Source organism: Coregonus clupeaformis, chromosome 15 (genome assembly GCF_020615455.1).
Source record: "Coregonus clupeaformis isolate EN_2021a chromosome 15, ASM2061545v1, whole genome shotgun sequence".
Taxonomy (NCBI): Eukaryota; Metazoa; Chordata; class Actinopteri; order Salmoniformes; family Salmonidae; genus Coregonus; species Coregonus clupeaformis.
Genome location: NC_059206.1, coordinates 17,703,852 through 17,715,221, shown reverse-complemented (window position 1 = coordinate 17,715,221; position 11,370 = coordinate 17,703,852). Strand labels below are relative to the sequence as shown.

The following is an 11,370-nucleotide window of genomic DNA, read 5'->3' as shown; positions in this document are numbered from 1 at the left end:
AAGTCAAGGTAAGCTTTTGGTTCTATTAATTTATTGCCACCGGGCCCATCGGTGTAACTGCTAAACTGCTTTCTGACTTAACACTGTACTGCATAATAGTAGCTAGTGGGTTTACTAACACGTTAGTTCTAGTAGCTATGTTGACTATGACGTGACAACGATGTAGGCTGTGTGTAGCGGTTAGCGGTCATAAAATGAAGGTTTGGCTTGGAAAGGTTTTTTCGCCTGGTCACAGACAGCTGATGTGTTGTGCACTGAAGTCCACAAGCGAAGGGAAAAGGTGAGAGGAGGAGAGAGCTTATATACTTGCGATAAGGAATTATATATACAACGAGCAACGTGATCACGCTGTTTTTATGTGGCTGCTATGAAAGTGAACTACTGTGTTTGCGTGTGATCATGGGTGTATTCATTCCGCCAATTCTGTTGAAAAACATTTCTTAAATGGAACAAAACAGAGATAAAAATACCTGAATTCGTCCAATAGAAATTCACATTTGCAACTGTTGGACTAATGATTACTCCCTAGATCAGCTAGATGCAGGCAAGAGTGTGCAAGGCGGTATTGAATGTGGCACTGTCTGTACTGTCTGTCACCTTGAGTACTCAAAATTCTCTACACTGTAAACGTTCATTCATATGCTAGGTTGTAGTAACCTCATGATGGGTACAGGGGAAATTCGAGTATCATGTAGTAGCCTAAACCTGTCGATGTTCCATTGAGCTGGGTGAATGGAATAGGAATGACTGTCATCCAATATGCTGTAATAGAAATAAGGCCATGATCATAACAAAAATAATAATCCTCCCTAATCTGAAATGGCACCAACCGCCACTGGTTGGGAGGGGATGAGGGAAGACTAGAGAAGAGAAGAAGAGAGGAGAGGAGGAGGATACAAGATTGAGACGCAGCCCAGGGGCAGTCTCTTTGCAGCCCAAGCCCCGTTTTAAAACACGCACTCACGCACGCGCACATCCTCCCTTCCTCCAGTCTCCTCCGTGTCTAGAAGCGCCGTTAAACCGACAGGCTCCCGCCCATGGCACGCGACGGATGGGATTTTTGCATGCTTGATCTGTTCCCATCATTATAGCTGGTGTTATTTTGTTGATTACGGCAGATCGATCGCTTTGATTGGCAGGTAAAATCGGATTATTTGATTTCATTTTATTATAGACACGTTTATAAAAACATTGCATTTGAAAATCAACTACGGCTATAGGCCTGAGTGTTAAGGTCGTCCGGGAAGGATAAATAATAATGTATATCCTATAGGGGCTGATAAGCACATTTCATGTAAATAATTCAAGCACATTGTTTTGCTACGGGCGCTCTTTGTCTCATTCCCCTTCGTGCGTATTTATCGACGGAAAGCCGTATGACGTGATTATTATAGTCTTATTGGATAGAGAGCCTATAATATGATAGGCTTACATGATGTATTACTAATACACTATAACCTAAATGAGCCTATGTTCATCTGGTGCGTCGAACATGTTTATCTATTTTGAGGCTATATTGTTATAAAGCTTTATCATAGCAAATATGACTCCATGAAAGCGACACCATACTGTATCTTTAATCAGACAAGGGCACCAGCCAGCCCACTCGGTGATGATGCATGCTGCGCATGTTTACGCGGCCCCTCTATGGCGAGCTCCACGCGTTCAAACCAGGCCAGCCATCTGACCGTGCCTAATTAGACCTTGTGTGTGTTTGTGCGCGCGCGCGTGTGTGTGTGAGAGAGAGAGCGAGAGAGAGAGTAATGTTTACTGTTAATTTCTGATTGTTTATTTCACTTTTGTTTATTATCTATTTCACTTGCTTTGGCAATGTAAACATATGTTTCCCATGCCAATAAAGCACAGAGACAGAGACAGAGAGAGAGAGAGAGAGAGAGAGAGAGAGAGAGAGAGAGAGAGAGAGAGAGAGAGAGAGAGAGAGAGAGAGAGAGAGAGAGAGAGAGAGAGAGAGAGAGAGAGAGAGAGAGAGAGAGAGAGAGAGAGAGAGAGAGAGAGAGAGGAGAGAGAGAGAGAGAGAGAGAGAGAGAGGGGAGAGAGAGAGAGAGAGAGAGAGAGAGAGAGAGAGAGAGAGAGAGAGAGAGAGAGAGAGAGAGAGGTTTTGGGAAGTGGCCATGTAGGATGTGGTTTTAAAGGAAATTCCTCTGTGAGCAGGGTTGGGAACTTGAGTCTGTCAACAAGGGCACTGTCCACAAACAAACAACCCTTAACCCCTAACCTGTAAGCACTTATGTTGATCTGAACAAATTGGATAGGTATAAGCAATGTAGCAAAAACAATCTAACTTGCCTATAAGAGGGCAAGGTGGAGCTATTACCCTCTAGACTAGACCCCATCTATAGTTTACTGTAGCGTCTGCGGCCTGCCTGCTCCCTATAGATCTCTTAACCCGGATCCATTCTCAGAGCAACAGATCCCAGGCCCAATCCCAATAGATCAATATTAATCTGCTCACACAGTTGGCAGAGAGCTCAGAGCTGCCACACACTGCTGGTTACACACTGTATCAATGTATGTGTCTGTGTGTGTGTTTGTGTGAGAAAGGCGGAAGGAGGGAATGGAAGAGAAAGAGGGGAAGAGACAAAGGGAGAGGGAGAGAGAAAGCGAGAGGGAGAGAGAAAGCGAGAGGGAGAGAGAAAGCGAGAGGGAGAGAGAAAGCGAGAGGGAGAGAGAAAGCGAGAGGGAGAGAGAAAGCGAGAGGGAGAGAGAAAGCAGGAGGGAGAGAGAAAGCAGGAGGGAGAGAGAAAGCAGGAGGGAGAGAGAAAGCGAAAGAAAGGCCTCTCCAAAGTGATGTTCCCCAGTGAGGGGAGTGTAACCGTGGTGATGGCTGGCTGGGCGTCGGCCTGACTGGCAGGACTGATAAACAATTCAGTTAGAGAGAGAGAGAGAGAGAGAGAGAGCGGGAGGAGGCAGGAGAGGGGGAGGGGGTGGGTGAAGGATGGAGGTGGGTGCCTGAATCTTTAAGGAATGTACTGGTGTAAGAAATATGGCAAACAAGTGCACTTCAGAGAGAAGGTGGGGCAAACCAGAACCTAGCCGGGGAGAGGGAGAGAAAGGGAGGAGGGGGGAGTAAGAGATGGAGGGGGAGGGAGAGTAAGAGGAAGAATAGATCCTTCAGCAGAGGATTTTATCCCTCTAACCCCCACTCTCCTCCTTCACTCTCTCTCCCTCTTTCTCCCTCCTCTCTCTCTCTCCCTCTCTCTCTCGATCTTTCTCTCTTTCTTTAACCCCTAGAGCCAATGTCCGATCCCCAGTGCAAATCGAATTAACATAATACAAAAATCCCCATCAAAATCCGTCTGTTTAAGTTAGAGATATCTGTTTTGTTGCATTGGATGCGTCTCAATTTACCGCATCTGCCGATGTTGCCCTTTCGCATCTGCGGTGAAAGGTGGCAGAGCTACAGCGGTGTTTGACAGACCATGAGACATCACGAAAATTGGTCATCTCACGAAAACGTCTGTAGCGCCCAAACGGTTTGGCCTACAAAATATTATGACCCCTCTATGGAGTCTCTCAAGAACACGTACAGTACCAGTCAAAAGTTTTGACACACCTACTCATTCAAGGGTTTTTCTTTATTTGTACTATTTTCTACATTGTAGAATAATAGTGAAGACATCAAAACTATGAATAACACATATGGAATCATGTAGTAACCAAACAAGTGTTAAACAAATCAAAATATATTTTAGATTTTAGATTCTTCAAAGTAGCCACGCTTTGCCTTGATGACAGCTTTGCACACTCTTGGCATTCTCTCAACCGGCTTCAGCTGGAATGCTTTTCCAACAGTCTTGAAGGGTTCCCACATATGCTGAGCACTTGTTGGCTGCTTTTCCTTCACTCTGCGGTCCAACTCATCCCAAAAGTCGGGGGATTGTGGAGGCCAGGTCATCTGATACAGCACTCCATCACTCTCCTTCTTGGTCAAATAGCCCTTACACAGCCTGGAGGTGTGTTGGGTCATTGTCCTGTTGAAAAACAAATTATAGTCCCACTAAGCGCAAACCAGATGGGATGGCGTATCGCTGCAGAATGCTGTGGTAGCTATGCTGGTTAAGTGTGCCTTGAATTCTAAATAAATCACAGACAGTGTCACCAGCAAAGCACCCCCACACCATCACACCTCCTCCTCCATGCTTCACGGTGGGAACCACACATGCAGAGATCATCCGTTCACCTACTATGCGTCTCACAAAGACACGGCGGGATTGGAACCAAAAATCTCAAATTTGGACTCATCAGACCAAAGGACAAATTTCCACCGGTCTAATGTCCATTGCTCATGTTTCTTGGCCCAAGCAAGTCTCTTCTTCTTATTGGTGTCCTTTAGTAGTGGTTTCTTTGCAGCAATTCGACCATGAAGGCCTGATTCACACAGTCTCCTCTGAACAGTTGATGTTGAGATGTGTCTATTACTTGAACTTTGTGAAGCATTTATTTGGGCTGCAATCTCTGAGGCTGGTAACTCTAATGTACTTATCCTCTGCAGCAGAGGTAACTCTTGGTCTTCCTTTCCTGTGGCGGTCCTCAGGAGAGCCAGTTTCATCATAGCGCTTGATGGTTTTTGTGACTGCACTTGAAGAAACTTTCAAAGTTCTTGAAATGTTCTGTATTGACTGACCTTCATGTCTTAAAGTAATGATGGGCTGTCGTTTCTCTTTGCTTATTTGAGCTGTTCTTGCCATAATATGGACTTGGTCTTTTACCAAATAGGGCTATCTTCTGTATACCTTGTCACAACACAACTGATTGGCTCAAACGCATTAATTAACTTTTAATAAGGCACACCTGTTAATTGAAATGCATTCCAGGTGACTACATCATGAAGTTGGTTGAGAGAATGCCAAGAGTGTGCAAAGCTGTCATCAAGGCAAAGGGTGGCTACTTTGAAGGATCTCAAATCTATTTGGATTTGTTTAACACTTTTTTGGTTACTACATGATTCCATATGTGTTATTTCATAGTTTTGATGTCTTCACTATTATTCTACAATGTAGAAAATAGTACAAATAAATAAAAACCCTTGAATGAGTAGGTGTGTCCAAACTTTTGACTGGTACTGTACATGTTGGTTGTTTGGCTCTAGGACGAACACAAGCCTCACAAGACTCGTCTGAAGGTACCCCGGTACAAGTTGAAAAAATGAATGGAAGTATATATGGAAGTATATATGGAAGTAGTTTAGTGCCTAAAATAAAGGGTTAAATAGGTGTAAAAAAATATATTGTTTCCTGATCTTTCTTATATCTCTCAGATATAGGACAGACACTTCACAACAAACTTCCTTTCTATTTTTTTCTGGACTATCTGTTGTTCCATGTAGTGAATCTGTTATTCAATACGTTTCTATGGGCTAATAGCAGTAAGGCCAAATTCAATGTTTCATCAAATACTTTTTGAATATATATTTTGTTATACCTTAAGGGATCTTAAAATAAAAAATATCCTTGGTATGACCATCTTAAAACAATTCCATATGTTAGCTTTGCATGCCAAGGGAAGCCAGGCTTCCCCAAAAAATTGACAAAGAAAAATATTGAAAGAATCATATAAAATAATTTACCTTTTGTCTCTCTGTGTTTCATAATTTTCCTTCAGTTCGCAGGAGGTTGAATGTTTCTCACCGTAGAAAGCATCTGAGCGAGCGAAACAGCACCCCTCTGTCTCTGTATGTGTAGGCCATCTATCTGATGCTATCTGGTCAAAAAGAGTATGACATTGTTGCTGCCGGTAGCATTGAATGCAAGGGAAGCCAGTGAGCATTTGGCCTCCCTTAATTAAAAAAGTATAGAATAATTGCCAATCAGCGTTGAGCTAAACTGAATGAGCTCAACTGTGAATGGTCCTGGCGCACCAAAAAAAGGGTCAAGGGAAGCCAGTTTGGATTTGGCTTCACTCCAATCACATTACATCAACAGCAGTACGTCATTGACAGAAACATCTTGAATTGTTGCATCTCGTTATGCTTTGTGGACTTCACTGGACAGAAGTTGCTCTCCGGTTTTGTGATGAAACAAAGGTGTGGTTGAATTTATTCTGCCACTGTGTCTTCTTATTGTCTCGGCCTTAGGCCTATATATCACGGTCGATAGGCATATGAACTAACATGTTATAGAGTAAACAACCCAATTATGACAACACATAGGTTGTAATATGGCTTTTTTTTCTGGCTAGACTTCCCCAGTGATTTTACCCACGCAACGCTACTGAAGATAATCTTTGTTTTCATCACATACAGCCAGAGGGTGTGTGTGTGTGTGACACACTATGTCGAGTGACTATTGAGGGCACTGGTTTTGGGCAGTGTGAGTTGGATGTTGTTGTGAGGAGCTTGTGGGACGCAGTTCACAGTGGCAACAATATCCTCCATCAGAAAGAAGGGCTTTATGAATCTTGGTCCTTATCTACATCACTTCTACTTCTGAGTTGTTCTGAGTTGTTCCTCTCCTCCTAAACCTCCTCTCTTTTCTCTCTCAAAGCCATCTGGTTTAAACCACAGGAGGGATTTTCGCCATCATGCAGAAGGTAACACGTACACACACACACACGCACACACACACACATACGTCTTCCTCTGTGTAGTTCGAGGGAGGGGTTAGGTATGACTTATAATGTGTGTGTTTGTGTAGGTGGAGGGACGGCCAGCCCCAGGCAGCATATCCTCCTCCTTGCGGGGTCCAAGTGCTCCTGGCTCACCCAGCATCATGGTAAGACGAACACTCTCTCTCTCTCACACACACACACACACACACACACACACACACTGCACCAACACACTCTTTCTTGCTATCCTTCCAGGCCCGTGTGAATGACGAAGTGGTGGAGTACAGGGATCTTGCTGCTCTGCCCAGAGACAAAAGTATTCTACAGGTAGGGTCTGTGTGTGTTTGTGTGTGTGTGTGTATGTGTTTTTTGTGGGGTGTGTGTGTGTGTGGTTTATTGGTGCATGTGTGCATGCGTGTTTGAGATTCACCGCTGTCTGTGCTATTCTGCAGGTGGAGAGACCAGATTTGATGACCTACCAACCCCACCTCACCTTCTCACCGCTAGAAGCGCTGCGTACGCCCCGTAGAGAGGTACACACACACTTCGTGTTAGAGTAAGTAACTCATACAGGCTGTATAAAAAGGGAGGAGAGTGTGATGTGACTGTGTTCTCCTCTTCCTTCTTCAGAGATCCCTCTCTCCTTCCTCCATCTCTCCTCCTCCCTCTCCTGAGGTAAGACACTTCTGCGAACCCTCTCTCCTCTCCTTCTCTCCTCTCCTTCTCTCCCTCCCTTTATTTATCTTGTTGGGTAGGTCTTTCTTTTCATCCAGTTACCCAGCAGTAGTAACTCTCTCTCTCTCTCTCTCTCTCTCTCTCTCTCTCTCTCTCTCTCTCTCTCTCTCTCTCTCTCTCTCTCTCTCTCTCTCTCTCTCTCTCTCTCTCTCTCTCAGCTGAAGGAGTATAGAGAGGGGAGAGAGTCTCCAGGAGGCTCCACACTGCAGCTCCGAAAGACAGCCACCCCCCTACAGCAACACTTCCACAGGCCAGGTACACACAAACACACTTGCACACATGCACACACACATCTACTTTTCTAATTCTGTGTTTTATTTTAGATAATGGTGCCAACATCTACAAGAAGCTGCCTAATTTTAAACAGGGTATGGTATATTTGTGTGAGTGTGTTTGATGTGTCTAAGAGTGTGTGTGTGTGTGTGTCTAATTTTTTCTCTGCCTGTCTGTAGAGGTCAGCAAGCAGCACGTGATGGGCAGCATCATCCAGTCGTCTATGTTCCCAGCAGCTCAGAAACCAGACCCCAACCTGCCCTCAAAGATAGAGACAGAGTACTGGCCCTGTCCTCCCTCACTGGCTGCTATGGGTAACACATACACACACACACACACACCTGATTGGAGAGGTACTGGTAGTGTGTGGTCTGATCTCTCCTGTTGTTGCCACAGAGATCGAGTGGAGGAGGAAGAAGGAGGAAGAGGAAGAGGGGAAGGATGAGTTTGAAGACCTGACTGATGACGCCAAGACACTGCAGGAGCAGGAGCTCCATAAGGTAACTCTTCCCATTGATACCATCTTCGTAATGTATTATGTAAGTGCTTTTATAACGCCTTTTCAGGTATGTATAATGCATTATAATGCACAACATATTATCATAGGAAGTGTAACCGTCTTCAATAATCAATATTTGTTGATTGATGGTATGTATGTCTGCATGCATGTGTTTGCTTGTGTGTGTGTGTGTGTGTGTGGCGTTGGTGTGCCAGATCAAGTCTAACCTGGGCAGGCTGATCCTGAAGGAGGAGAAGGAGGAGAAGGAGAAGGCTCTACTTGGCATTGGACGCAGGAAGACTCAGTCACTGCCAGACAGAACACACATGCACACCAGTAAGTTACAGTCCAATGTGAGTGTGAGTAAGAACCTGATTCTGATTGGTTGCTGATTGGTTGCTCTGATTACTACAGGTTCCTCCTTGAAGTCCTCCTCCCGCTCAGGTCTGACCAGGGTGAGTATGTGTCTTTGCGTGCGTTGCAGTAGGTCAACGTGTGTGTGTGTTTGTGTGCGTGATGACTTATGCGTGTTACCTCTGTGCAGATGCAGTCAGCAGAGTTCGAGGGAGATCAGGGCAGAACAGGTAAGCTAGTAGCATGTGTTACAAAAGCACTTGTTGTAGTGAAGTAGGGCCCACACAATAAATTTCGCCAAAATATATATATTTAAGTCTATATTTATGGCCTTTTATATGTATGAATATAACTATTTCCCTCTCTCCTTTTTCTTGTCTCTCCCTGTCGTGTTATGCAGCTGAAGAGGTAAGGGTAGTGTTAGGCCGAGATTCATTCCGATATGCGCTAGATCTGCGTTATAGCATGCTTGACCTTTTAAAGGCAATTTCTAATTGAGCCGACGACTGCAGCGGTTACCTTGAATGCGATCTCCAGGAACGCAGGCGGTAACATTGCTTTTAAAAGCTGCATTGTTTCCAAGCACGATCGGATTGAATCCCGGACGTATTTTCAAAGCGACTCTTCCCTCTGCTCAAGTCATATCTATCTACCTACAATGCATTTTTGATTTCACTAACGGTCTGTGTGTCTAGAATGGAGAGGCACCACGGGAAAGGATGGACAGAGGAAACTCACTGCCAAGTATGCTGGAACAGATGGTGAGCACTGGTGAACACGCATCACGCACGCATGCAAAGACAAAACCCCACTAAAATCACAGTGAGATTTCTTTAAGATACTAAATGCTCTATTGCATGTTTAAAAAACAATACCCAGCCAGCACTGTTTTCTCCTCAGATCTATCCATATGAAATGCTCATAGTCACCCATAGAGGGCGCTGCAAGCTGCCGCCGGGCGTGGACCGTACCAGACTGGAGGTGTGTGTGTGTGTGTATGTACATATGATGTCATATGTGTGTTACTACTGAAATGTGTGTGTTAGTTTGTGTGTGTGTGAATATGTGTTACTAAGTGTTTGTGTGTTCTCTCCTCAGAGACACCTGTCTCCTGAAGACTTTGAGCGTCTGTTCGGAATGCCCATCGCCGAGTTCGACCGCCTGTCGCTATGGAAACGAAATAATCTGAAGAAAAACGTTCAACTTTTCTAGCAGGAAGTGACCTTATCCGTCAGACAGGAAACGGGAACCGCTGCACTGCCTAACGAAGAATACCCCACAACACCAAACTATCACGCCCTAGCTAACCATATATCCATGTCACATTCTAACTCTAATCCTATATCATATTGTAGACATATTATTCTATCGGTATGTTATTTCGTATCCTCTAGTCGCCACTGACAAGCCTGACCCTGACTCTAACCCTAACCAACCCTATCATATGCAATGAGAATCTCCTAGTATCTACTGCCTCCCCACCCCCATACACACAGACACAAACGCCTACACATACAATAATTATCACTGCTTTTAATACACCCAGAAACTGGAAATATTATTTTCATGATAAATCATTATCAGTGATTTTTTTAAATGTGATTTATGATTGACCGATTGGGATCTTTGTCTTCTGTAATGTATTAGTTGTTTTATTCATGTTAATGTATTCCTGGTGTTAACCATGATTGAGGTTGACTCAGAGATTATTTATTTGAAAATGATTGATTTTATTTATTTGAATATGATTACATCTCTTAGTCCCGCAAAACAGTAGAGCCTTCTTTTTTTTTCTGTGGTTCTTCTCAAATAAAAAAAAAAAGGTTCTAAAAGGTTGTGACCAGCAGGACATGCATGGCGTCAAGCACATCAGAAATTACTAACATTCCAATCCCACATCGAACCCAAGACCAGACCCATAACCCCTACCTCCCAACCCTACAGTGTATATGCTGAATTTAGAAAATGAATAAAATATATGAATAAAATAGTTGTTGTATTTTGTTTTAAATACAGCTAGGTTTTTTTGTAGTATGCTAAATGTATATAAAAAATGTTTTTCAACAAATTCTACGAGGTAACAAAATCGTTTCTTTTCAGTTTTTTATTGAATGGAGTGATACATCTACAGAAATCAGAGGCCTCGCAGTACAAGTACTTGACAAAAAACATATATTTTTTATTCAGCTATTAAGAAAAACCTTGATTAAACAATCTCTGTACATTCTGTGAGATATGTTGAGGAGCTGGAACAGAAGTCAGAAACAAAATGAGGCCCCGGTCCCCCTCTCCCACCCCCTCCACACCACGTCAACACCATTCTCTATTAACGCCCCCTCCACCCCCAATACCTCCACCCCCATCCAAAAACCCACACACTCCAAACAACCACTCGTCTCGCCTCTACTTAGTCATCATCCACCTACCACCATCCTCTCCACACACACACACACACCTTTCACTCATACCTCTCTCTCTCTCACACACACACACAATCTATTTTCTACTCCTCCACTGGTAACTGATTGACATCCTCAAAAAGAGACAACTCTCATCTTTACCTCACCCCTCCCCCTGGCTGATCTAGATATGACGCCTAATTCTACTTTTCGTAAAAATAAAAAATAATAAAAACAAAATCACATTGAGAGAAGGGAACATTTATAATGTACATATATAATATAAATGTAAATACTCTGTCACACTATCATTGGCATAAGAAAGGATGGATTTAACGCAATAGAGGTTCCAATCGATTTTTCTCGTTTTTTTTATTCAAGTGCTCTTGCTTGCTCTTTTTGGGTGGGACACGAACAGACACAGCAAATGTACTTTTAAACTTTATATCTTAGGCACCATAGCGTAGGTACTTCATATCTTAGATGAGTAAAGACCTTTATATGAGTTACAGCACAGGTCTTCCTTTGCCAAGCACACAAAGT

General features: G+C 43.5%; 1 protein-coding gene across 1 annotated transcript; it reads left to right on the top strand.

Annotated features, from left to right (window-relative positions):
* Positions 1 to 965: 965 nt before the first annotated feature.
* On the top strand, positions 966 to 10,418 carry LOC121582221 (dematin). Its single transcript, XM_041897886.2, has 17 exons — positions 966 to 1,139; positions 6,504 to 6,549; positions 6,654 to 6,731; positions 6,823 to 6,894; positions 7,020 to 7,100; positions 7,198 to 7,242; positions 7,461 to 7,557; positions 7,626 to 7,670; positions 7,755 to 7,889; positions 7,972 to 8,075; positions 8,290 to 8,410; positions 8,489 to 8,529; positions 8,619 to 8,658; positions 8,829 to 8,836; positions 9,124 to 9,189; positions 9,329 to 9,409; positions 9,527 to 10,418. Exons 2-17 carry the CDS (start codon positions 6,541 to 6,543, stop codon positions 9,638 to 9,640), a joined length of 1,137 nt encoding a protein of 378 aa, XP_041753820.1. The 5' UTR covers positions 966 to 1,139; positions 6,504 to 6,540; the 3' UTR covers positions 9,641 to 10,418.
* The last annotated feature ends 952 nt before the right edge of the window (positions 10,419 to 11,370 follow it).

Excerpts from the sequence above, each read along its gene's own strand:
- LOC121582221 (XM_041897886.2), top strand. Across the intron at positions 7,558-7,625 it reads GCAACACTTCCACAGGCCAG|ATAATGGTGCCAACATCTAC; the intron begins GTACACACAAAC and ends GTTTTATTTTAG. Across the intron at positions 9,410-9,526 it reads TGGACCGTACCAGACTGGAG|AGACACCTGTCTCCTGAAGA; the intron begins GTGTGTGTGTGT and ends TTCTCTCCTCAG.